The sequence below is a fragment of the Pipistrellus kuhlii genome, unplaced genomic scaffold (assembly GCF_014108245.1).
Source record: "Pipistrellus kuhlii isolate mPipKuh1 unplaced genomic scaffold, mPipKuh1.p scaffold_m20_p_12, whole genome shotgun sequence".
Classification (NCBI taxonomy): domain Eukaryota; kingdom Metazoa; phylum Chordata; class Mammalia; order Chiroptera; family Vespertilionidae; genus Pipistrellus; species Pipistrellus kuhlii.
This window is the reverse complement of record NW_023425427.1, coordinates 6,192,347-6,220,151: the sequence shown is the minus strand read 5'-3', so window position 1 is coordinate 6,220,151 and position 27,805 is coordinate 6,192,347. Positions and strand designations below refer to the sequence as shown.

At 38.7% G+C, this 27,805-nt stretch overlaps 1 protein-coding gene and 1 long non-coding RNA gene across 7 annotated transcripts in view; one reads left to right on the top strand and one right to left on the bottom strand.

The window, feature by feature from the left end:
• Nucleotides 1–27,805, bottom strand: part of FKBP15 (FKBP prolyl isomerase family member 15) — a 47,942-nt gene that overhangs the window by 6,284 nt on the left and 13,853 nt on the right. The window contains exons 4-24 of one of the 6 annotated variants that reach the window (XM_036432931.2): nt 27,479–27,548; nt 23,841–23,915; nt 23,021–23,119; nt 21,661–21,810; nt 20,602–20,670; nt 18,687–18,833; nt 15,823–15,965; nt 15,299–15,356; nt 14,777–14,884; nt 12,241–12,343; nt 11,665–11,774; nt 10,151–10,265; nt 8,703–8,812; nt 8,290–8,397; nt 7,759–7,853; nt 6,847–6,949; nt 5,259–5,430; nt 3,592–3,728; nt 2,904–3,059; nt 1,667–1,819; nt 569–691 (exon numbers count right to left, since the gene is read on the bottom strand). In XM_036432931.2, the coding sequence (XP_036288824.1) occupies nt 569–691; nt 1,667–1,819; nt 2,904–3,059; nt 3,592–3,728; nt 5,259–5,430; nt 6,847–6,949; nt 7,759–7,853; nt 8,290–8,397; nt 8,703–8,812; nt 10,151–10,265; nt 11,665–11,774; nt 12,241–12,343; nt 14,777–14,884; nt 15,299–15,356; nt 15,823–15,965; nt 18,687–18,833; nt 20,602–20,670; nt 21,661–21,810; nt 23,021–23,119; nt 23,841–23,915; nt 27,479–27,548 (2,404 nt within the window). The remainder of the gene's footprint in view (nt 1–568; nt 692–1,666; nt 1,820–2,903; nt 3,060–3,591; nt 3,729–5,258; nt 5,431–6,846; nt 6,950–7,758; nt 7,854–8,289; nt 8,398–8,702; nt 8,813–10,150; nt 10,266–11,664; nt 11,775–12,240; nt 12,344–14,776; nt 14,885–15,298; nt 15,357–15,822; nt 15,966–18,686; nt 18,834–20,601; nt 20,671–21,660; nt 21,811–23,020; nt 23,120–23,840; nt 23,916–27,478; nt 27,549–27,805) is intronic. The other 5 variants (XM_036432933.2, XM_036432932.2, XM_036432938.2 and 2 more) reach the window with 5 other exon arrangements.
• LOC118716160 lies at nt 663–3,469 on the top strand. Its single transcript, XR_006741219.1, has 2 exons — nt 663–801; nt 2,724–3,469. It is a non-coding gene; the product is annotated as an uncharacterized LOC118716160 (long non-coding RNA).

Genomic DNA, 27,805 nt, shown 5'->3' with positions numbered 1-27,805 from the left:
TGAAGATGTGAGAGGAGGAAACAATACCAAATGTATGCTGCACAAATCTAGGGATGAGGAATGTATATAAATTCCAGAGGGTTTGGAAGGCTAAAATGAAGCTTTCATAAAACTCTACAGCAGGACTCAACTGGTCATGAACTCAGAGACTAAGGCAGTCACTATGCAGAGGGAAATGCCAAACAATGAGCAGCACTGGACAAGAGTTATCAAGGATGGGGAAGCTATGCCAAGACAGCTCACAGACCATCTATTATTTCCTCCCACTGTGACGCCCACTACAGCTCTGTGGGCTCCAGGATTAGTGGCTAGTGGGTGCTGCAATACTCCCTACTCCTCTCCTGTGATTTAGGGGCACTTCCCTATTTGTCAAAAATTCAGGATAGGGCCCTTAGGGTTTACCACAAAAGTGACAGGTTCCAAAGGGTTAACCTGTACTTAAGTCAGATATTAGTAAAGGTGTACCACTAAAGCTAAAATAAAAAAATAAAAAATAAAAAAGTTAACACAGCAAATGGGCCACATTCTTTCTGAATGCTTGGTATGACATAGCAAATTACCAGCTCACCTTCTCTGATGAGTCAGTAGCACCTTCAACCCCAGACATCTGGGACTTATTTTTCTCCATTTCCTTGATGTGCTGTTCATTTTGCTCCGTCAGGGTTGTGACTTGGGCCTGGAGGGCTAAACACTGCAAAAGGAACAGACTGTGCTTGTGGGCTAGGGAACCTGGACTACCAAGATGGGAAAGTCAGGAAACCCAGTAGGAGGACCGTCCTAAGTATCAATAGTCAACCTCAGGTAGATCTGCTGGTGTCCACACCCTCCACCCCCACCCCTTGCCTGCTGACTCAAGCATCTTCTTCCTTATCACTTAATTTCATCTCACAACTTCACCTCCTCTTTCCCAACAAGGTCACTTGCCTTGTTCCTAATCAGGTCAAAAATAAAATTAAAAAAGGAGCTTATAAATTTAGTAACAGACATCAGAAGCAACCTATTCACCTATAAGATTGCCTTCATCATCTTTGAGTCAAAGATTTTCAACTGGATACTTTAAAGAAAGAAAATAATCTCTAGACATGGGGACTTGCATACCATGACCCCTAAGCCACCTCCTATCTTTCTCTCTCTAGCTCTCTCTCCCTCTCATTTTTATGCCAAGATGATTCCACACACCCATGCTCCGTCCTATCTCAGTGCTTTTTCCCAGAATGTTATGCTGCCTCTTCACTTTGCAAAAACTACTTGGCCTTGTTGGCTCTTCTCCCCTGAGCACTTCCTCTGGGCCTCATAGAGCTTAATGCCCACCTTTGTTACTCTATTGTGCCTCTTTCTTTTCTGAGATTCTAGAGGGCAGAGTTCTTGGTAAATCCTTTCCCTACCACAGTGTCTGGAGCACAACTGGTACTCAATAAATACTCGCAAAAGGGTCAAATAATAATGGAAAACATGCTTAGAACACTAAGTGCTGCTTTTTCTTTTAAGTAGGTCACTCATCTGCCATCCCAAATAAATGTGAAATATTACTGTGGAGAGTTGAACAAGTGTGATTTTGTTTTTAAGCTATTAGCATCTCTAGGATCAAAAGAAACAACAAGACTCAGACAACCTGCTTGTCTCATATAACTGGGCTAAGCTGTTTGGCCCCGGGGGAAACGCCTACCTTTTCCTGCAGCTGGAGCAGCTTCTGCTGGCTGGCATCCCTCTGTGCACACACCTCCTGATATTGCTGCAGGTGTTCATCCTTAGCGGAGGCCAAGAGGTGTTCACATTTGGCTTCCCACTGGGTCTGCAGCTCAGCCTGTACTAGAGACAGCTGCCAAGAAAACGTAGTCACTGTATCCTGGGGGTCCAGTTGCATCCAGAGAAGCCCATCTTTTGTAAGGCAAAAGAATAAGCTAATAACCCAGCTTCCTCAGGAAACAACTGTTTGGAAGACCTTGGTTACTTTGAAAGTAAATGTACTTAAAAAAATTTTTTTTTATTGATTTCAGAGAAGGGGAGAGAGAGAAGAGAAAGAGAAACATCAATGATGAGAATCATCAATTGGCTGCCTCCTGCACATGCCCTACAGGGCATGTACCCTGACCAGGACTTGAACAGTGACCTCCTAGTTCATGGGTCAAAGCTTAAACACTGAGCCACGCCAACAGGGCAGTAAATGAACTTTTTATATATAGATAAAGGTGTGATTGTCTAGACAGGTTCCTAGAAGGCAGGACTGGAATGTGCTCATCTTCTCAGGGTCCAGGCCCTAGACTTTATAGGGTCAGAAGAAACTTAATTTTGTCAAAATTCCCAGAGGTATCAATTCACTCTAATTAAATGGGCAAAATAATATAAATTTATGAACTTACAGGGAGAAAGGTCACTGTCAGATGGACTGGAGATCCAGCTGTGGCCTGCCACTATCCCCAGTTTTCCTGGCTGATTACCTAAATAAACCCCCTTGTTTTGAAGGATAATAATGTGTCCGAAAGATGGTATCTGGTGATTGAGGACTTTAACCTTAAATTGTTTGGAATTGTTTATAAAGGCTTTTTTTCATGTTTTACTTATATAATTAAATTTCCACTTAGCTTTAAAACCAGAATGATTGCCTATTCGATTCCTGTCTCTTCTTTATATCCAGGGGTGGGCAAAAGTTTATTCTTGTATTGCTTATTATTATTTGTCTTATTATTATTATTTCATATTCTTACTTATGATTTATCTTTTAGATGATGGCTGGTAATTTAACCTACTTTTGCCCACCCCTATATCTAAATTGCATTCGCCCATCTTTCTCCAAAGTGAGAGCACTGACTATGAGAAACGACATCATAAAGGATAAATAAACTAGAAATTTTTCTGAGCCCTTCATGCCTTCCTTTTATTTCCAACGTGCCGTTTCCTATTACCTGCTCTGAAGCTGCTTGGTCTGTGGACACACGAGTCTTTTTCAAGAGCTGTCGAAGTTTGTCCAATTCCTCTTGGTATGACTTGCGAATTTCATCCATCTCCTCCTCAGCCTGGCAGCGCTCTTGAGCTGACTTCTTTTTCCTTTCTGAGAGGTTCTTAGGAACAAGAGAACCATAATCAGCTCGAGGGTAAATGGAGATGGTGGTGGTGGTGACTGACCTCAATGAGTCCTTACTTCATTTCTGAAAACACTGCATTTTTTAGTTAATTTTCCCTATGTATTTAACATTCTTGGCTATTTGGGGGTTAAGAAAATTGTAACAGGAGGAAAACAAAAGGTTTAACTATAATTCTATTAAGAAGTGGGGAATATCTCAACAGTGGACACTTTCATGCCCAGTTGGGAAAAAAATAAATGGGGATACTCTCTTTAGGTGGTGATTTGGCAGTCTTGTGAAAAGATTTCAAAATATGCACACCCAGGAGTTCCACAAACTGTAATTTATCTTAAGGAAACAATAAATCATGTTCATGAAGACTATGTGTTACAAGGATCTATAACAATGAATACTTTCTGACTTATTTGAATACTATTGTAATCTTTAAAAGGAAAGTAAAAATGTGTATATTAAACATCTAATTCTGGACACTGGGGTTCAACAGAGACAGTTCAGTTGTAAAACTTACCTTTTCCAGAGATTCCTTCTCAGCTCGAAGGTCAGCCAGCTCTTCCTCCAGCGCTGTCACCTTGAGTTCCAGTTGCTTCCGGCTTTGCTTTTCACTTTTGAATCTGGACTGTGCTTGCTCAGAGGATTCTTGGAGCTCTGGGATGTAACAGCAGAGAGACTCAGCTGCAGAACCAGAGCCACAGCATGCTCTACAGCATCTCAGAAGCTTCTTCAAAGCTGCAATCTGTGATCTCCCAATCCTACCACACAGGCATCTTCCCTCGGTCCTTTCAGTTACCCCCTCACTGACCAGCCATAGATTCAACAAGCCATATAGTGACTTCCCCACTAACCCGTACAGTTAGAGGCCACCTTAAAAATATAGCACTCCCACAATTCCATTGCAGTCACTGTCTTAGCACGTTAGACAGATCTGTCTGGTATTGGTCCAGCCCTTTCTCACTGGCTGGGAGAGGTATTTTCAAGTTTCTTGGTAGCTGGGATATTCTACCAAAAGTTTGCTTTCAAAATATGCCTTCTCAAATAAAGCTATTTGAAATATCTCCTTATGATGTAATACATCATTTATTTTGTTTAGAAAATTTTTGAGACCCTATGGAACTCTTGAGGTAATCTGTATGCATTTAAGTCTAAGCCTATCTCTCATGTGCACCCAGGTTATGCTCTAAAAGAAAAGGGATTTATCTTTAAGATGTCTCTGTACCAACTGACATCACTATTTTTATTTTTTTATTTTTTTTAGCTATCAGGCAGTGAAGTTTGCTTCTTGCCCACTCTGCTGCTGCTCCAGCTCTACCCACTGGTCCCATCTGAGTCTTCCACATTTGTTTCCATGCACTGAGGTGGATGCATCAACATGCTGGTCTTCCCAAATCTTCTAAGTCACCACGGCTTCAGCACCACCTTTGTGCCACCTCTGAGCACTGATTAACACTAATTTTTAAGAAAGGCCTGTACAATTATGAGCAGGACACCACCCTTGCCCTCTAGGGGCTTGCATTCTAGAGGGGAAAACATGCATATAAATAGGGCTGATCAAAGGCAACATGTGAGAATGGCTGTAATGATGCATGAGGAAAAAAATTTAAAGAAGATCAAATATTGTAGGGGAAAAACAAGGAAATCTTCTGAAAGAGGCAAATTTGGGGGAAGTGGAGAATGGGAATATTGGCGAGGGTGGGCACACCAAGTCCTGAGAACAACATGGATATAAAGCAAGACAAGAACTACAGATGTGCTGAGGAGTAGAGCCAGGATGAACTGAGCAGCAAAACGGGAAATAAGCCAAGATGGAGGGGCCCTGAGTGCTGGCTAAAGAGCTGCAATCTATTCTCCAGGAAACAGGCAACCAGTACAGGAAGCACCTCTTTCAAAAACTCCCTCTGTCAAGAGTTAGAGCAACTCTAACATCCCAGCCTACGAGGCCAACTGTAAGTCCAAAGATATTGAAGGCCAACACTTGCTCAAACAAAGCGAAACTGTGGCCACTGATCAATTCTACACGCATAGTCATTCTTTTGTTGTCCTTTCATCAAACCATCATGTAGGTTTATACTGGCCCGCCTTAATTTTTGGCTCAGTCTTCACAAACTTCATGAGCATTTTGCCAAAGGTATTGAGAGGAAGGAAATGGTCAGAGTCCCGCCCTCTCTACACAGGGCTTACCTGAGAGCTCGGCCTGCAGTTTGGTGAGCTGGCCCCTGAAGAGGTCTGTCTCCTTCAAGCTTTCGGTCAGCTGCATCTGCAGCTCGGTTTCTTTCTTTTGGTGAGCAGTCATTTTCAGCTGCAGGTGAGAGACCTGTGCAGTGGCTGCTGCTAACTCTTCCGTCACCTTGGCCTAAAGAGTAACAAAGCATGACGTCACTTTAAAAAGGGTGTTCTTTGTCCCTAAGTGACGACCCAGCCTCACATACTCTATGCTGACTGAACTGGTAGAAAGGGAGCTAAGCTAAACCCACCTTTAATCTGGATTGAACTAAAATCAGACCTTCAAACGTACAAAGTGGCTGACTCAGGAATTCCCTTGAAGAAATTTGTCCTTAGGAAATTCTTGAGAAGATTACAAAAATGTTGCTACAATGATGTTTGACGTAGCATTGTATTTAGTTGAAAAAGAATGAAAAAATAAAATGCTCACAAATGGGCTTAAGCAAATTATGATACAACTACTCTGAATGGTGTCCAAGAATATTAATGGCATTGGATACAGTTACAACCTATTGGTAAACATCACCAATCTGATACATGAAAAAAAAAAAAAAAAAAAAAGGTATTCCTACCATTTCCTAACTTTTCTGTTTTTTTTTTACTAAAAAAGGAAATTTAAAAATTTAAACTGAATGTCTTCAATGGCAATCAACTATAATTTCTTCCCTGTAATACTGCACTAACATTAGTCCTACAATGTAAAGATCAGCCCCATGAGAGTTACTGTTTGGGGGGTTCTTAGAAAAACAGAGCTAATAAAAGAAGGGAATGCTTCAACTTTTGACTGCTTGATGTATATTAAATGGTGCTCTGCCCTAGACAAATGGAAGTAAAATAATGGTTGCAAAACCTAATCTGATGATATTCTGTTTATTATAACAGGAAAGGTATTAAGTGATTGCTCTTCTCATGACTAGTCTTGCTTTCTGGACAGCAACGTAGTCATGGGGTCGAACCATCTCTCCTGCACTATTACACTGCTACTACCATTATTGCTCTTATAATTTACATGCATTTTTACAATTGTCTACTTTCTTATCAACAGAATAAATTTAGTTTGCAATAAGCTGTATAATTCATAAATTACTAAGATCAGTGATTGTTTCTGAGTCAACTTATTGCAAAGTATACTACATAACAGATATCTGGATGATGGACATATTAAAATCTACTGGAAGATTTTTTTTAATTTTTTTTAATATATATTTTTTTATTGATTTTGTACAGAGAGGAAGGGAGAGAGATAGAGAGTTAGAAACATTGATGAGAGAGAGTCATCGATCAGTTGCCTCTTGCACACCCCCTACTGGGGATGTGCCCGCAACCAAGGTACATGCCCTTGACCGGAATCGAACCCGGGACCCTTCAGTCCCCAAGCCGACGCTCTATCCATTGAGCCAAACCGGTCCTGGCTACTGGAAGATTTCTAGTTCTCTTCCCAATGATGGCAAAAATTTGTTGAAAAGCAGATTGGTAATTACGTACACGGGACGACTCCTGAGCTCTACACATCCTGCCCTGGCTTTTCTCTCCCCAGTTACTTTACCTTCTCTTGTTCAGCATGCAATACTCTTGCCTGTGTGTTTTCTGTGGCTGATTGAAGTGAGTTGTTCCTCTTCTCCATCATCAGGTTATTCTGCTCAACATACCTATGACATATATAGGGGGGGGGAAAACAACACACATTTATCAAGCATCAAATGTATTCCAGGTGTAACACATTCAGGCCTCACAACATTGCTCTCTACCTTCATAAACAATATAAAAGATTTTTCTTTCCCTTAGAGCTGCAATCAAGTTTGGTGTCAGGAACCTGGGATGGAGGTGAACTGTTTTGAATTTGCATAATGGAGAGAAGAGAAATTAGAAGGGTGTGTGTCGTGGTGAAAGGGGATGAGAAGGCAAAAGAGACTGGAGTAAGAAGGTTGCAAGAGGGAAGAAAAGAAAGCCCCTCCCTGCCCCCCTTCCATGTGAGAGATAAGAGACATGAAGAAAAACATGGGAGAATGATTTTTTAAGTGAAACACTATAGGCTATGACAAATATCCCTGACCCACACTTAAATCTTCAAAAGGATGTAGAAAAGTTACAAAATGCTTGGGAATCTCATTGATTGAAGAGATTCAACCTACACAGAAGAGGAAGAGTTTATACCAGTTTTCTGAGTATTAGCATCACTTTTATGGGAACTAGACCAGTAGGAATAAACACAATACCCAAAGCCAGGTTACAAATGAAGAGAGAGCTGGGTTCAAACACAGGTCTGCCTAACATCACAGCCTACTGAGCACTCTCTACTGAAATGCCTCTCAGAAAACAAGCAATAATTCACATGATAGGCAGGAAACAGAAGTAGAAGAAAGATAAATTGCCTTAAACAAATATGTTTATTTAACTTGGGCATTTACAAATTAAACCCTTTTGTCCATCCTAGCTAGTGCCCCGTATCTGTCATTACCTCTGATTTCGTTCAATTAGTTCACTAATCTTGTCATTCTGTTCTTCTATCCGACTGCTCTTTTCAAGGATCTCTTGCTTCAATCTTTCATTTTCCTGGATTCAAAATGTATGATGTATATCTTAAGTTTTTAAGAGAAAAGTGCCAGATAAAAGGGAATCAACTTGAACAGCGATGTTACATATTTTGAGATAAAAAACATATAATATTTAAGACAACTTATTCCTGAGGGATACAAATCACTATGCCCAATAGATTAAACATATAAATGGCTATAAAGTAAAGCAAAATTCTGAAATATTCTCAAAGAGAAATGTTTCCTCCTGACTATATAGTGATGTCACTTGGAATTAAGCCATCATGGATTTTCCAGAATTTCCCACCTCAATGTGGCATTTATCACATTTTCCAGAATTTCCCACCTCAGTGTGGCATTTATTTGTTTCTGGAGTGGAGGTTTTAAAGGGTAGTAAGTCTTGGGAGAGAACAGGGGCAAGACTCCAGGCTATGCTCTATTTCTGATCACCTTACCTGAATAATTCGCTGGATGTTGCTCATGATCATTTTTGTTTCCATTGTAACTGACATGCTAGGAATGAGCAAGGGATTGCCAGCACTATGCTTCTGTAATTCTTCAACCTACAAAAGGGGTGCCAGAACGACTTAGTGAGAAAGTTTTAAGTGGAGAAATATAACATACCCAAGATAGAATCACTTTTTTGAGGGGGCTGAGTTTCTGAGACAATCTCTAATACAAACTAGAGCTTTCTTCTGCAAACTGGATACCAATAACTATTCTTTAGGGAAATAACTACTATGAATACAGGAAACCAAGAAAGAGTTTACCTACAGCCCTGGTAGAGTTTACCTACAGCCCTGGCTGTTCCCTATTTGTACCCCCTGCTTGTATCCATTTCCAACACAGTCCCCAACCTGACAGGCACCTTGGTCATGAGGTGATCCACTTTATCAGCCACTTTGCTGACTGCCATCCGAATTTCAGTGTTATGCTGTCGGGCTTCAGTCATGAGAAATGAAGCCATGTCACCAGATCCTAAACAGAAATAAGTAAAAGAGAAACTTACAAAACTGGAGGATATTGTATGAGGAAAAGCCAACAGCTCTCTCAGCAGAGGAAAGAAAGAAACATTTCTAAATACCGGAAAATGCTGTACTGACACTTCAGGAGAAGACGTAGAGCAGACAGACCCAAAAGGCTGCTAACAATAACCAGGTTATGCTCCTGCAAAATGCACCAGGGATACAGCCTGGTCCAAGGGCACAAGCATGCTCACTGTGCCTGTAATAGCACTAGCAGCTCAAATTGTTTCTCCATTCATTCAACTGTGTGCCAGGTACCAGGGATACAACCATTAATAAAACATGGTTCCTACCCCAGGCAAGCTCACAGTCTGGTGGACAAAGACTCACATGTAAACAGATAATTACAACAGAATGCATAAAAGGAGCACAAAGAAAAGCAAGATTAACTATTTGGTGACACACAGTCACAATCATGTCTCTTGAAGGAGAGGAGGGAGGGAAGGTAACTATACAGAGGAGATGACAGATTTCATGGTTTCCTGGCCAGAGAAGGGACAGGGCTTCCAGACAAAGGTTGCATCCAGGAAACCATAAATTATGTTGTAGGATATACTTGTCCTTCTAACCAATATCCTAACAGCAAAGATGATTATTACGTAAAAGACAAGCTTCAGAACAAGAAGGTAGTATACCACCCCAGTTCTTTACATTTTATTTTGTTTTGTTTTATACACTAGACAACCATAGTTGTACATGTATACAAGATACCTGAAAAGTTACCTAAGTAACTGTTAATAACAGTTTCCTATGGTCAGGGGGTTTAATGATGGAGGACAGTAATTTTCACTTTTGGGTTATTTGGCCTTTTAATAAAAGTGTATTATTTTCATAATTTAAAAATTTTAATAGATCATCTTTCACCTGAGATATTGTACATCCACAAACAGCTATCATGCTTTCTCCCAATTTCCTCCAATGTTTTGCTATTTTTAATAAATTCTACAGAGCCACACTGACAGAGGAATTAAAAAAGGGCTGGGGGGAAAAATGCAAGAAACAAAACTCAGAAAGTGGGGTGAGGGGTTTTTTTTTTTTGAGAGGGAGAATGATGGAAATGTTCTATAATAAAATTGGATTGTGGTGATGGTTGTACAACTCTATATATTTAGTACTTTAAAAATCATATAATTATACACTTAAAATGAGTGAATTGCATGGTCTGTAAATGATACCTGGAGAAAGCTACTTTCAAAAAGATAAGAAAAAAGGGCAGAGATCTATTGGAGTAAATCTGAAAACCAGATGGGAGGGAGAAAAGCACAGCAAAAAATGACTGGAAACTACCTACCTTGAAAATGGGGAGACTGAGAGAGCGGTGCTGGGTACAAGGGCCGAACGGTCTGCAGTTGGGAGGTGACAGTTGATGCCTGGGGATAAACATAGGCTGGCAAACCTGCATAGGGCTGAGAAAAATGCCAAGTTACAGCTGGTTTAAAAACATTTGTGCCGCTCCTTTTTGTTTAATTTATCTTTGATAGAATCATGTGGACAGCTGGAAGGAGACTCAAACTTATAAAAGCTGGAGATGGATGAGATTGGGGTTTGTTATTAAGAATTGCAGCAGGAGCATTAGCTTTGTAACCCAGTCACTGAAGTCCTACTTAGAAAGGGAGGGAAGGGTGTCAGGTCGCTCCTCAGTCCTCTGGTGATATGATTCGATTAAGTAGGAATTTGTTCCTCAGCCATCAGGCCTATTGGTGGTTTAAGAAATGTTAAAACTAAAGACAACTCTGCTTAGTTTCGATCGAGGTAAAAGGAGAGTTGTCCACTGAGATATCAAACTAACCCCACCAGGTTCCAAAGGATGCCTCTCTCCTGCTACCGTCTGCTTATCTGTGTAACCAAGAGCTCTATTTTCCCTCTGAGTCAACTCAAATATAAAAGGAAAACAGTCACACCACTTCTTAGGGTCTCTGTGTGGACGAAATGTAGTGATACATAGGTAATGTTCCTAACAACTAATAAGTTAAGTGGTTGGCAGATAGTAAATGCTCAACAAACAGAAGCTGTTATTTTAATGATGGTAGTTATTATTCTTTGAATTGAAGAAATGAAGCTCATATAACTTCAGGTATATAATTACATATTAATTATATGTTAAAAAATATTAGTCTATGGGATGACAATTCTCCTTCAGGGAGTGGAGAGAAAGCAAGTGGGACTTTTTCAATTCTGATACACCTTGTCCACCACCACTCCACCCCTCCATTAAGAATCACCAAGGAAGTGAGCCCGTTATCATTGGGAGTATGTCTTATTCATCAAAGGTACAGCAGCAGCAGAAATTGTTCACTATCCTGGCAGTCAGCAGAGGCAGACAGGCTGCTGCCTCTGCCTTCTGTAAAAATAGAAAAAACCTACTTTAAGGAGTCTCTTTTAGAGGACAGAGTCCAGCTGTACTTTCTATGCAGCCTCCACCCTCAACCTACAATTACTGTCCTGAGTACAGCGCAGAATCTTAGCCTATCAGCTGTCTGAAAGAAAAGAACTCAGAAGACGTGTAGCCCTCCGCGAGGCATGTGTGAAAAGGAAACAAACAATGGATCGGGCCTTGACTGTGTGCCAGGCTTTGAACCAGATGCTTTGTCTGTTCTTGCACTTAATCTTTAAAACAACCCATAAGGCATGTAATCCTTGGACTGGTTTAGGGATGAAAAAGTGGTGGTACAGGAAGGGGAAAAACTATAATCTCTGACTGTAGAGAGCTGCTATTGTATGAACGGTACAGGAAGAAGAAAAGAGACTGACTGGGACCATTATAAATTACAGATTATAAATGGCATGGTTCTTAAATGTTATTACCTGAAAGGACTGGGAATTTCCAGATACAGCTGAAGAGTGGGAATCGAGAGATGCAACTTGCATTAAGGCAGCAGAGGGGGCTTGGAGTCCAGAAACAGACGGCTGAGGTACTAAGATAAAGCAAGAAGTTTTCACCATTATCTACCCTTGCTTGTATGAGTCCAAAGGAGCATCTTACAAACCTTTGGGCTTCAGCCTTGACCACTTTCCTCACTGAATCTTTTAAAATCAATTCTACTGGAGTCTCAGCTATGGGCTAGTGGAACGAAAGTGGGTGTTCTCGGGGGCATTTGACTCAAACGGACAATCCCATCAGCTGACAGGAAGTGCAGACTTATACGGAGGGAGATACCTCACTAGCTGAGTGCATAATTCCAAAACTGTCAATGCGACACAGCAAACAGACTCAATACACCACCAGGTCTGAAAATGCCCTACCCAGGGAGGAACTGACAAGTTTTACATTCTAGTCCAGTTCTCAGAACTAAAACGATACAGCCAAACAATATGAAGAATAGCGATGATAACTTTGGTGCTGACCCCATTCAAGGCCAGAGTCACAGAGGGCTTCCTTACCGTGTGTGGTAACCTGTGGTAGCACTGGCTGGGCAGGCTGAAGAGAGGGCTGAATGGATGGAGTCGGCATGGGCTGCCCAGCTCCTCGCAGAGCGTTGACTTCCTGAAACAGGCACCAGCATTTTCGTTATTATGTATGAGTCTTACCAGAGGACTAAGGCTGGCTATCCACCCTAACCTTGCTTACAACACAGAAGAGGAAGGGAAAGCAAGCAGGAAGCAAGAGTTCGAGGTGTGGATTGTGGGGAGAAAGCACTATGTTACATAATAGAGTAAAATCCCTTCTCCCTGTAAATCTTACCAAATAATTGAATATAATTTCCTCAAACATTCTAAGTTGTTCAAGTTTTATTATTGGAGGCAGCTAAACTGACTGATCTCCAGAATGTATTATTTACCAAAATGGCAGTAACCTTAAGGCTGACCTATCTGTTCCCACAGAAGAGGGGTCTCTTGCAAGAAAACCCAGGGAATAATCCAGCCTCTTCATTCCTGCTAAATAATCTCCACAGACCTGAAGGTACTCAGTGAAAACAGATAGACCAGGATTCCCCGCATCTCATTACCATAATGTTTTGGGGATAATATATTTTAGAATGTTTGCCCCCATTCTTTCTGTTCATAAAAATCAAAGCGCTTTGTTCTCTACTGTAACTCTAAACAAAATTATCTTACAAACATCTTCCTTATTTAGAGAAGGCAAAGAAAAGCCTGAGGCACAATGTATAATGACTGACCTGCTTTGCTACACGAGGTCTGAAATCTCATTCTCTTACTTTGATGCTTCCTCTTGTTCTCAACAAACTCAGAAATGTATTATGCATTTCTGGAAAAGTATCCCACTTTTACATCACTATGGCTCTAAATTAACCTAAATGTCTAACAAGAGAGTGAACGGAATTATGACAAATCAATATAATAGAGCACTGGGTTCCCTTTAAAGATAATAATGCTTTGCTTTATTTACCTTATTTATATTATTGATATTAACATAAATGTTTATGACATGACACTAAGTTAAAAAATCAGGTTACACAGAATATATATAGAAGAATGCCCTTTTTATCAAATATGTTTCTTCTTTCTTTATAATTCAAATTATTCTATAATGAATAAGTAACACTAAAATTTTAGTAAGAATATGATCTTGTCCAAATTTCATTTCCAGAGACCAGATAAAAATTAATCCTATAACAATAGAAATCTCTCCTTTAAGTGTTAAATCTATTTATCACTTTTCCAAAAAGAGATTATACAAAGTTATAAAAAATAAAGCTAATTTGGAAAATTTTTCTTAGGAATATGACCTTTTCTATGTTTTACATTAAAAAATAAAAATAGCCAAAACCAGTTTGGCTCAGTGGATAGAGCGTCAACCTACGAACTGAAAGGTCCCGGGTTTGATTCCGGTCAAGGGCACGTATCTTGGTTGTGGGCACATCCCCAGTGGGGCGTGTGCAAGAGGCAGCTGATTGATGATTCTCTCATCAATGTTTCTAACTCTCTATCCCTCTCTCTCCTCTCTGTAAAAAAATCAATAAAATATATTTTTTTTAAATCAATCTCCATTAAGCATTTCAATTGAAAAAGGATGGTCTTGTGTGAAATGTATCATTGGGCATGTGGTGGTATTATTGATATGAGAAAATGCTAAGTAACAGATTTACTATCTGAAAAGGGATTTACTATCGGGGAAAGGGAGGGAGGAAGAGACTGAACATAAACTGTGCACCTATAAATGAGGACAATGGGGGATGGGGAGGGGGCGGAGGGTGGGGTGGGAACCTGGTGGAGGGGGGAAGAAATGAGAAACCTTTGTAACAATATGAACAATAAAGATTGATTAAAAAAAAAAAAAAGAAAAAAGAAAAAAAAGAAAAAGAAAAAGGATGGTCTCATCAATAAAGAACCAACCAATGAGAAAAGAATTAAAATTAGGATATTTCATATTATACAATTTTAAGGTGGGTTAAAATTTTAGATCTAAATGTAAAACAGTAAGTATTTCTTTAAAGCACATATGATTGGGATATCTTTCTAATCATAAAGGGAAAAAGCTGATTTGATTGCAACAAAATTCTTGAACTTCAAAAAATAAAATAAAAAAGCACACCACATACAATGCAAAAGACACAGCAGTGTTATCTTTAGTATAGTTAATATCAGTGGGAAGACCAACATTTCCCAAGAGGACCTGAACATTCAATCAACAAATACAAGTTGAACATCTTCCATGAGTTGGGCATCATGATGCTTACAGAGTGATTTTTACTGGCAATAGTTTCTAGTGGAAGGCTAAATTACCTACTTAAAATGCCCAGTTCTTGTGGCAGATGTATGAAATTGCTTCCATTTCTCAGAGGAACTGCTATCATAATAGAAAACACACGTACCAATAACAACATATATCATTTTGAATACAAACTCTCTAAATAATGATTCTGGGTTAGAGGCAGAAAAAGCAATAATTTCAACCAAAGGAACAGATGATAGCAACTTCTGCACTAATCATTCTAATACAGTCAGGGGAACATACTTCAACTTCTGAATCATTGGAATCCAGCTGTGGTGGAAAGATGGGCAGCATGGGCTGGCCCATTTTAGCCATCCGAGATATCAACTTGGCCTTGACTGTATCAGGATTCTAAAAAGACAGGAAAGTAATAAAAATTCTGTTATCAAGGTTCATTATTTCATGTAAACCTCATAAAAATATCTTGAGAGATTATTGAAGTCATGCTATAAGTAGGCTCTGAGCTTAGTGTTTTACAAACATATCTCTAATCATTAAAAGAACTCTATAAGGAAGCTGTGAGAATTATTTGCATTTTAATAATAAAGAAGCTGAGGATCAGAGAAGCTAGTTAACTTTCTGGAGGCCACATGATTATAAGAATAAAGATTTGAACACAGGTCTGTCTATGCAGAAGGGGAAATGAATAAACTAACCATAGACTTTCAGCTATATTTACAGTTCTTAACATTTTCTTATCTTTATCCATACATGAAAATGTTTTGGGCAAACTGGGGGTGAGGAAAGACAGATTCATATACTCACTGTATTGACTGTAAGCTGTTCACTGAGGGAATTAGATTTGATACGAAGAGCCGGCTCCCTGAAAGCAAGTAGAATATACCCTGAGATGAAAACAAAATCCATAACAACGAGTCCAGATTATATTGATAAACATATTATTTTTTAAAATGTTTGCCAATAGCTTTAAAACAAAAATTTAACTGCTTAATCTCTAAAAGCTAGTGAAGATGAATAATTTTCTATCCAAATGCTTACTTACATTTTTTCCCTTCAATATGTAGTTTGTGATTATGCCTTTTAACCAATTGTATTCCAGGGTTTAGCAGGCATTCTTAAATATCTGAGTTAGTGCTTTTATAGATGATGAGTATTAATCCTTTATCAGAAAAATCTGATACAAGTTATCTTCCCATTTTCCTCATCATATTTTAAAATTATTTAAATGTTTTTGTTTTTTTTAGTTTTCAACTCTACCCCTATTTCTAAACCTCTCTAAGAATGATTTTTATGGACAAACAGAGCTTGATACAAATCCAGTGTCTGACCCTGGCTTGAAAGGCACCGCTGTGGGTGGTGACACAACAGGATCAGCAGGCAGGCTGTCAGCACCAGGTATGGGGGAAGGGCCGGCAGAATCCCGGGAACTAACACTGTGTCCGTCAGAGCCGGAATCTCTTGCAAACTTCACCTAGGAAAGAACCCACATGTGAAACAGGTCACCAAAAAGGCACCCTTTCCCCTCCATCCTCCTTGCATGTTACTTATTCTTCATTACACAAGTCATAATCTATTCATTGTAGACAAATCAGAAAATACAGATAAGCCAAAAAAGGGAGGGGAGTAAGAATAATCTATAACCCAACCACTAAGCAATAACATTGTTAGAATTTTGGATGTAGTATTTCACATTTATTTATCAATGTGCATGTGTGTGGGGGGGAGAGCACGCACGTATGTGTGTTTTACAAACATGGGGCCATACTGTTTTGCAATCTGCTTTGCTCACTTACTGATATATTAACCTACTTCCATGTTACTAAATTAATGATCTACAACATCACTTTTAATTACTGAAGAGTATGTCTAACTTCAAGGGTCATGCCCTTAACTATTATTATGTACAAAAAAAAAATCTCTAAAGAATTTTAGGAAATCATAAATATCTATGGTATTACAAAATATTTTTCACCAATTCCTAGCTGTTGGACATTCAAGTTATTTCCAATTCTTTCTATCACAAACAATACTTCTTTGAATAGCTTTATATCTTTATATTTGCATATATATTAAATATAGGATGTATCACCCAAAAATATACACTTTAAATAATTATAAAGGTAGTGTTTATTAAAATACATTTCATTTTCAAAATTAAGCTATCAGTTGTTAAAGTGTACATACATTTTTGGGGACACCCTGTACTTCCAAAGCATAAATTCCCATAAAATTAAACTGTTGTCTAAAAGGTATGCTAAATTTTTGTTTTTATTGTTAATCCTCACCTGAAGATATTTTTTCCATTGATTTTTAGAGAGTGAAAGGGAGGGAGGGAAGAGGTGGAGGAAGAGGACGAAGAGAAGAAAGAAACAAGAAGGGAGAGAAACATCAATGTGAGAGACATTGATTGGTTACCTCCCCCATGCACCCTGACTGGGACTGGGAATCAAACCTGCAACCAGGTCTTTGCCTTTGACCAAGAATTGAACCTCCGATCTTTTGGTGAGTAGGTGATGCCCCACCACAAGCCACACTAACCAGGGCAAAGTATGCTAATTTAAAATATATATATATTTTATTGATTTTTTACAGAGAGGAAGAGAGAGGGATAGAGTCAGAAACATTGATGAGAGAGAATCATCGATCAGCTGCCTCTTGCACACCCCTTACTGGGGATGCGCCCGCAACTAACGTACATGCTCTTGACCTGAATTGAACCTGGGACCTTTCAGTCTGCAGGTTGACGCTCTATCCACTGAGCCAAACCGGTTTTGGCGAGTATGCTAATTTTTAAGACTTCTGATATATACCATTAAATTTCACATCAGCAAGGGTGAACAACTACTGTATACTCTACACAGAGTGTATAAATTCTTTTCAACACTCTTGTCACACAGGGCATAATCATTCTGTATCAGCCTTGACAATTTAATAAGTATGCCAATTTGAAATTATTAGATTACTGGTAAAAAAAAATTATTTTTATATTTACAAAATGCCAGTCTTTGATGGATACAAATTGGTTTTTTATCTATTATCAGCCATGATTTCCTCAAACTCAAAGGAAAACTGAGAGACTATTAGCAGATGTGGAAAAGGCAGCGGGTAGCCTGTCAGGGAAAGAGGGTTGAAATGACCCCCAGAGATAACAGTGTCCAGTGAGGAAAAAGTCCTTGAGAAGGAAAGCATATCCTTTCTCGGTGGAAGCAGGAATAATGGCTACAATAAAGATGATCATAGTATTTATTTGTTGTTATTTCATAGTTTATGATCACAAACATAATCACATTTGGACCTAACAATCACAGTGTAAAACAAAGATCTATACCCCCTTCCCCCGCCCCGGCGCTTGGGAGGAAGAGAGTAGTGCTAATTTAGTTAACCACAATTTGTTACAAAATTCGTAACAAAAATTAAACAAATTCATGACAAAATTTTTAAATGGTACAAAAGGGTAGAATGTAAAAAAGTAAGACTTTCTGAACTCCATTTCCATTCTCCAGAGAAAATCATGTAGAGTCACTCCTTTAAAAAAAAAATAAAAAATCATCCTACTATTTATTAGTAGGATGTTCTAGAAAACTGTTTTCCAGAGAGAAAAATCATTAAGAGTTAAGTTGTTAACAAAGTCGATGGATACACACACACACACACACACACACACACACACACACGACCATACTATCCATACTGTTTTATAACTTCTTTCTTTCAATTAACAATAGGTTTTGGATATTCTTTAAGAGCTATATAAAAGTCCACTCTGTGAAAGAAAAACATAACTTAACCAGTCTCTTAATAATGGACACTTTGTTGTTTCCAGTTTTTCAGTATTATAAGCAATGTGGCAGAGGGAGGAAACTATGTATCTATTTTTATGTATCTCTCAAAATATAGAGACCTTTACATACTGATGAGAATAAATTGATAGGATAAATTTTTAGCCATGGAATTACTACATGTCTACAAAAAGTATGCACTTTAGGTAGAAATCACTATTTTAAGGACAAAATAAAAAGGTTAGTATACAGAAGTAATTTGCTCAATCACAACTTCTCCTAGACTCTGAATATAAACCTTGGTCTTAAAAAAAAAAAAAGTCTTGAGAATCCGGTTTTCCAAAACATATTTACTCATTTTACTTAACCAGCAAAGATTACCCATCAGCACAGCATAGCACAAATTCACTCACCCGCCTAATCTCCACCTCAAATACCAGGATTGAATCCGTTGACTGAGTCCATCCTATTACCCCTTCAGAGCCTACAGCACAGGTTGGAGGGATAATAAGCAACCGCTTTCCTCCTTTTTTCATGCCCAGCATTCCATCTTCCCAGCCCTTTAAGAAACAGAAAAGGGAAAAGCTCATCAGATACAAAGAAAAAATAAAGTATAGGATCATCAGGTTTCACTCATCCACACATTCAGGTTTGGACCTCTGGACAGCTCAAGTTTAACTAATGTCCCACCTCCCCATTGGTTATAAGAATATCTAGAATAGTGCTTCTAAATTTACTTGTAAAAAGCTGGCATATCCAGAGATGGATGAAATACACTTATCTCAGATGATGAGAGAAATTGGAATAGGATGGCATTAAAAGATAAAAAAGCAATAATTTATTAAATACATTTTTCCATATACTCTGGCAAGTGACTCATTTGCATTATGTTGTTTAATCTTCAAAATAACCTCATAAGGTTAGCAGCATTATCCCCATTTTACAGATGAGAAAATTGAGGCTTACAAAGGTTAAATAATCAGTTCGATATTAGAGTTAGTAATTTGTTAAGCCAAGATTCAATACCAGATCTGTCTAATTTCAAGGGTCAGGCTTTAATTGCTCTGATCTACATGAAAAAGTCTCCAAAAGACTCTGAGAAAAGGAATCATAAACAATGCTGTGGAGACTTTTGCCCGCGGATGAATGAGTCCTTTTCAATGCATTAATATCCTGACACAACAATTCCCCATGTGTGTAAAATGCCCTTTTATGTTATAACACATGAAGAAAAAATTCACAATGTGAACCCAGGTTCTTGGACTCCGACCTCAGTGCTCCTGCTGTGGTACAGTTGCCTCCCACAATAATTGAAAAGTGCTGATTCAAAACATCTCAGACAGATAAGAATCAACCCATATGATAGATACATTTCTAGAAGAAACAGTTCCACTTCATTTCCTATTAGGCTGTAGGAAGGATTTAAAAATCTCCAGAGTTACAGGATGAAAGAGAAAGGGTACGAAATAAAGAAATGTACCCATCTTCAATGCCTGAAACCACAGATAGTACCAAACCCTATATATACTCTACGTTTTGTTCCTATATATACATACCTATGCTAAAGTTTAATTTATATATTAGACACAGTAAGAGATTAACAATAACTAATAAAACATAATGATAGCAATACATTATAATAAAAGTTATGTGAATGGCTTTAGGGCCATTATTAAGTAAAATAAAGTTTACTTGAAAACAAGCACTGCAATACTATGACAGGTAACCAAGAGGGCTACTAAGCAACTACAGGGCAGGCAGTGCTGACCATGTGAATATGCTAGGGCAGGGATGACTTGCACCCAGGCAGGACGGAATGAACTTTCATCACAATTTAAAACATGAATTTTTTATTTCTGGAATTTCCCATTTAATATTTTCAGACTGTGGTTAAACCACAGGAAACTGAAACCATGGAAAGCAAAACCCAGGATAAGGCAGGATTACCAGATATTGTGTCGTAGAAAAATCTCCCAAATATAGACGTTAACACGTTCCCTCCCCCCTTTTAAAAAATATATTTTTACTGATTTAAGAGAGGAAAAGACTGAGAGATAGAAACATCAATGATGAGAATCACTGATCAGATGCCTCCTGCATGCCCTACACTGAGAAATGAGCCTGCAACCCAGGCATGTGTCCTGACTGAGAATCGAACCATGACCTTCTGTGGTTCATAGGTCTACTGTCAACCACTGAGCCACACCAATCGGGCCCTCCCTCTTTTTAACCAAGCTTTCCGAGGCTCTCAGAAGATATCCAGGTTAGAAATTTCCAAAATTAAACCTATTGCAACTGATAAAACCATATAAGAACACAAGCCTTTACCTTGATGACCTTCCCTGATCCTAATCTCAGGCGAAGCAGCTTATCTTTGTTAGCAGTGGAGTCAAAAACCTGCAATTTGATCAAAGTAAATGGTAATTTAAAAAATAATAATAATCATTATGATATGCAACTGACTAAACATACCAGGCACAGTATTTCTAGAATAGGGAATGTCAAATATACTGGAAAATTAATTCCTAAGAGAGCTGAAAAGATTGGACCACTTCATGGCTAAAGAATATTATCACCCAGAATATCTCTAGGCACTGACTTTCCAGATTTAGAAGGGAAAAAAAAGTAACTTCATCTATTAAAAGCATTTTTCATCTATAAAGAACTTTTAAATAAATTATCTCATCTGATGCTGATACCAATCCTGTCATTAACCTCTAACCTCCATCTACCAATGGGGAGAAATAGTTTGAGTTTAAATGACTTAACAAGGTTACATTAGGGTAAAATTGAGACTTGAATCCACTTTTTTTCTCACATACCATACCGTAAGCTTTTGATGGCTTAAAAATAGTAAAAGACAACAAGTCCAACCTATTTATACCGTGTTTCCCCAAAAATAAGACATCCTCCGAAAATAAGACCTAGCGCATGGGAAGATAAGACATCCCCTGAAAATAAGACCTAGCGCAACTTTGGGAGAAAAAATTAATATAAGACACTGTCTTATTTTTGGGGAAACAGGGTAGTATCTACTATCAAAAAGACAGAAACAACTGGAAGGTCTAAAAGTAAGTTTTAAAACCTAATCCCTTAAGAATATAAAGTTTAACACAGCTATAGGAGGATGAGACATACACTTGAACAACTACCAAAAATAATACCTGGGAAGCGGGTTTCCATTTTCTCTAAGTAGAAGTAATGAGTGGCACTGAGCAGATTTTATACATTAGCATTTCATGCCGTGCCCCAAAAGTAGAATTAAAGCAGGGCTCCTAAACCATTTCTATTTACCAACAGCAGCGATTCACCATTATAATACCTTACACCTGAATAGCCCTCATGTTGTTTAAATGACAAAACGACTCCCAGGGGACTTGTTCTTACCTGGCCCAGAGCATGATTCTGAAAGAGCCAGCTGGTATAGGCCACTTCCAAAGAATCTCCAACTTCCACTGCAGGACCCTCTGTTACAATGAGGTCCTGTGACAGCACTGCATCCAAGGAAGGGGTGCTGTTGCACTTGGCAATGCACACCTGGGAGACAAAAATTGTAACAGCATAAGTTTAGTTTAAGCTCAGTTAAGTACTCCATTTTTCCAATGCTCTTTTCCAAATGGTAACGTCCACTAACAAATCAGATTACGTGTTTAGAAGTAAACCACTCCAAGGTCAGTAATGTTGCCGGAATTAAAGTGTCTAAGAATATGGCTTTGCAGTCAGTCTGAGTACAGATCTGGTTAATAGACTACTTATTAACTTGTGATCTTGGCCAAATAACTTAACCTCTGTGAACCTTATTTCATAGGGATTTTGTAAAATGGAGACAAAAATTTTGTATATCTCCTAGGGTAGTTAAGAAGATTGAACTAACACCAGTACTAGGCACAGAGCCTGGAAAGTAACAGTGAATACACATAAATGTTAGCTATCGTTATCATACTGATTTTCAGCTTCAATGTTTGGGAATGTAGGCAAGAAAGGGACCTTCTAAAAAAATACACTGAAAGCATTTTTAAAGACAAAGTAACCATGCAGAAATGCCATTTCTTTAATATGGCCTATTTCCTTTCTTTCCTTTCAATTCACATTGGCCTCATCCAGCACCTTAAATCACCTCTTTCTCCCTTACACATCCACTTCCTTAATCATTAAGCCCTCAAGACAATGAGGCTCTGGTCAGCAGCAAACAATCTTAGGAACAAAGCCTCGGGTCTATTGACCATAGAGTTTTAATGAAACTAAAGATAACATCTAGGCACAGTAGTGTTTCAGCTCCAGAAAAGCAGCAAAGCAAAATGAAGCAATGCCTTGTCTGACACCAGGACCAGATACAATGATCAACAACTACCCTAACACCAATCAGTAGAGACCATAACCCTGACCAGGATCTTAACTCCTTTAGTCCCCTATATAACGGAGGTACATACCCTCAATCAGAACCAAATCTGAGACCTTTTAGTCCACAGGCCAATGCCCTATCCACTGAGCCAAACTGGCTAGGGTACAGAACTGTTTTTAAAGAACTAAGATTACAACATTTAATCTTTTTCCTCTTAAAGTCTCATTTTTAAGCAATTTGAAAATTCCTATTATTTTCCTGAAATACAATAAGCTCATGTGACAAATTCAGTGGTTTTTTTTAATGCTTGTCCACTAACAGCGTATTAGCAGGTTATTATCCTTAAATCAAATCAAATTCATATTTAGTGTTTGGCTTTTCACAGAAAAAATAAGATGGTATTACCTGTTTATTAAACTCTACAGCAGCCTTTTCCGACTCAAACATGATGGACCAGTTTTGTCTCTGGTCATCATAAAAGGTGCTATAGTTATTGGGCCGAACCTGGGGAAAGGAGAAATGTTGGCATAATTCAACCAGACAGCACAGAAGATAAATCTGATTGCCTAAACTCAGACAGAACGGCTGTGACTAAAGTGGACCCAAAGAGAGATACAGGGAACTCTTCTCCCTCCCACCTTCCATATATCATCCCCCAGTCCACATTCCCAGAAGGAAGCCAGGAGTCCTTCCCAAGATGCTCTGGTAAGATATCCAGTCTTATACTCTGGGCTAAAGGAGCAGATCTAATTTCTACCAGGTGTGCACAGACCAATTTCTCTTATAAACCTACTAGAGGCACAGTGCACAACATTCGTGCACTGGGGGAGGGAGATTCCTCAGCCTGGCCTGTGCCCTCTTGCAATCCAGGACCCCTGGGGATGTCCAATTGCCAGCTTAGGCTCACTCTGTGGGGAGTGAGCCTAACCCGGCAGTCGGACATCCCCCAAGGGGTCCTTAGCACTGCCATGGAGGCGGGAGAGGCTCCTGCCACTGCCACTGCACTCGCCAGCTGCCAGCTATGAGCCCAGCTTCTGCCTGAGCGATGCTCCCCATGTGGGAGCACATTGACCACCAGGGGGAAGCAACTACCTTGATCGCCTGCCCCCTGGTAGTCAGTGTGCATCTAAGGACCAGTTGTTCTGCCACTTGGTCAATTTGCATATTAGGTTTTTATTATATAGGATCCCAAGGGAGTTAATGATTCTAATATGGGAAGTCTTACCATTAGTTCAAAGCTCAGATGAATCTTGGCAACAGTAACTGGCTGTTGTTGACTGATATAAAGAAGAATCCTATACTGTATTCAAGCAAAGATGAGCAGAAAAAAAGACAGAAAATAGAAGTTAAAAGACAACATAAAAATTAGCAGTAAGATGTCAGGGGTTGTGTTTCATGGGTACAAAACTCAGTTAATCCCTTAATGCTTGGATTTTAAATTGTATCTTCTCACTACCCATTTTAATCTCTTTTTATTTGGCCTTACTATTTAACTATAATTGCAATGTCTTTATTTTGTTGATGTTTTCATTTCTAGATGGGTGACTAAGAGATAAACAAATGGCCAACCAGTTCATGAAAGGATAATTAATAGTCATTAGGGAAATGCAAATTAAACCACTTCACACCTACTAAGGTATACATAAAAAAAAGGAAACATAATGAGGCGTTGGTAAGGTAATGAAGAAATTGGAACCCATATATTGCTTAGCTATAATACAATAATAAAAGTGCTAATTAGACCAGACATCCTTCCAGACGACTTTCTAGATGAAGCCAGGACTGCGAGGGAAGCCCTGGTCTCAGGTACCTGCTGGCAGCCGGAGGGAAGAGGGGCCTGAGGGAAGCCAGTGCTGGCATCTGGGGGAAGGAAGGCCTATTCTTGCACAAATTTCATGCACTGGGCCTCTAGTAGGAATATAAAATGGTACAGTTGCTGTGGAAACAGTGGGGCAGTTCCTCAAAAAGCTAAATACAGAATTACCTTATGACACAGTAATTTCATTCCTATTATATATATAAAAAAACTGAAAACAGACTTAAACATATACTTGTACACCAATGTTCACTGCACCATTATTTATAATAGCCAAAAGGTGGAACAACCGATTGTCCATCAACTGATGAATGGATAAACAAAATATGTTATATACAGATAATGGAATATTATTCAGCCACAAAAAAAGAATGAAGTTCTGGTACATGCTACAACATGGAAGAAGCTTGAAAACATTATGCTAAGTGAAATAAGCCAGACACAAAGGACAGATATTGTATGATTCCATTTATGTGAAATGTCTAGAAGAGGCAAATTCATAAACACAGATGAAGGTCACCAGGGAATAAGGGAAGGAGGAATGGAGAGTTATTGCTTAATGATTACAGATTTTCTGTTTGGGGTGATGAAAAAGTAGAAATGGATAGTGGTGATAGCTGCTCAATATTTGAATGTAATTAATGCCACTGAATTATACACTTAAATGGTAAAATGGCCAATTTTATATATATTTACTATTCATACACATATAAATCACATAGAGACTCTTTCCCCCTCTCCATGTGGGAGTCTGCTTGTTTCTCAATACATTTCCACCTTTGCTATAAAACACACACACACACACACACACACACACACACACACACACACACAAAACCACAGTTAAACAAATGATAAAATTCAACCCCAGAGGGGAGGATGAGACTCTGAAGGTTCATATACAGTGCATGAGAAAGGTCTTTCCTTTTCCTATGTTAGGCAGATAGGGAAGAGCTGATCACCTCAGTGCAAACCAATGACAGATTAAGCTGGTCAGGGAAGGATCATAGATCAGTTAGTCATTCCATGGGGATGCACCTATTCTCCAGCACTATCTTCCTAGGCTTTTAACTGAAAGTTTAAAAGGTCTCTGACCTCTCAGTCCTGGACATTCTGCCCATCAGCAATTCTGAGCTGAGTTCTTTAGCCTCCTCCCCACAAAATTAAAAATCTAGCAAATGTATTGTCAGGAAGGTTGTCAGATGCTTGTTACAGGTTCCCATCTTGTAATAAGACTTTATCTCCTATGCACCATAAGATTGCAGAAGTTTCCCGCAGCCTTTCTGGCACAGCCCCTGGACTTCCACACCATCCCAGAACTCATATATGTCCTAAGGGGAAAAACAAATCTTGTGTTTATTTATTCCAACGTCTTTTGCCCCCAGCAATCTCAGTGCTTGAGCCATACCTAATGTTCATTCTACTCTGAGGCATCAGCCAAAATTTCAAGAGAAGGAAACAATTGGCTCTTCCCTCTGAAATTTTAGTTCATCTAGTCCTCACCATTTCCACCGCTCTCTAATGAATTTTAAGTGTAGTTTTTGCAACTTATCTCCTTTTTTATAATTGTTACAGTAGGACTGTTATCTGCCACAGTACTGTATCCTATCTAGTAATGAAGGGTGATAAAACCCCAATACCAGATTTTCATGATCCAAATGACAACCACTAACAAATTAATAGGTATAAATAATAACCATTGTGGCTCTAACATAACAAAATAAGGAACAACCAGAATTTATTTATCTCCAGCTGGGAAAATGAAACAGATTTAAGGGATACAGTAACCAAATGCAATATATGAACCTCATTAGATCCTAATTAAAACAAACTATAAAAAGAAAAAGAAAAGAGACAATCAGGGAAACCTGAATACTAGTTTCTAGTGAATGAACATCAAAAAATTACTGTGGGTTTTTTTATTAGGTGTGACAGTAGCATAATAGTTACATTTTTCAAAATCCCTTTCTTTCAGAGATACATACTAAAAAAATTTACAGCTAAAATTGTATGCTGGAAATTTACTCAAAATAATATGAGGGGGGAAGAAGGAAGACTGGCTGGGTTTAAAGTAAAATAAGATTAATAACAGTTAGGGCCTAATAATGAGTTATCTCGGGGTTCATTATTCTAGTTCCACTATTATGTTTCCAAATATCCATAAATTTTTTGTTTGTCTGTTTTTAACAGAAACAAGTGTTGTCTATTATATAAGTTACCCTGGACAGATCATCTTATCTCTCTGTGTCTCAGAGTCTCTGAGGAGTATGGAATCCACATTCTCTGGACCTCTGAAATTCTGTAATTTCTTATGCTTATTTCAACAATATTCAAAACCTTCTGGAGCAGAATTTGAAGCTAGACATAACCCACAAAAGTAAAACAGTGTAAGGGCTTCTAGCCACATCCTCCTCTTCTTCTTTTTTAAAATTAATTTCAGAAAGAGGAAAGGAAAGGGAAAGAGAGGAAGAAACATCAATAATGAGAAAGAATCATCGATCAGCTGCCTTCTGCTCGCCCCCTACTGGAAATCAAGCCCACAACCTGGGCATGTGCCATTTTACTGGGAGTTGAAATGTAACTTCCTGGTTCATAGGTCAATGCTCAATCACTGAGGCACACCGACTGGGCCACATCTTTTGACCCAAACCAATATTTTACTCTGTGACTGATGGTCCATCTCATTAAATTTTGAAAGGATAAATACTAGTCATTAATGCAGGTACAAGGACATACTGTACCCTAAGTGTTGCTCATTGTCTAACAAAGGGATGTCCTTGGTAAATGTTTTCTCTAAAACTCCGAATTCTTAAGCCAGGTCTATATCATAAAAATTAAACTTGAAAATAGTGAGTGGCTGGATTTGTTTAAGCAAAATGTGACTATAAATGTTACTATATACCTAATGTTAAAAATGTACATTCAACACAAACAATCATTTTAATCCTCTAACACATGAGACCCTGGGCAAGCAAGCCCAGAGGGAAACCAGCTCATGAGTAGGATTTGGAACACTTAAATATACATGAGATGTGGGGCAATCTCACCTCTCTGGCTGTGTGATTTCCCAGGACTGCAGCACCAAATTTGCCCTGCTTTACATATTGACCGTTTGTGCTACAGAAGCAAAACAAAAACAATAGGTATTAATACTTCCTTAAACTAAGCAGAACCAGCTTTCTTTTCTGCTATGTAAAAGTGGGAAATCTAGTCATTGAATCTCTAGAAAGGAATAGAGGTGAGCAGTTTATAATTAAAAGCTCTTATCCAATTTCTTTATTCTTTAAATATCTACTATTTATATCTCAATAAAGTATCTTTCTTTGAGCACTTGGAAAGGCAGTTGTTGAGGTATATGTAGTTGAGAGAGGGAA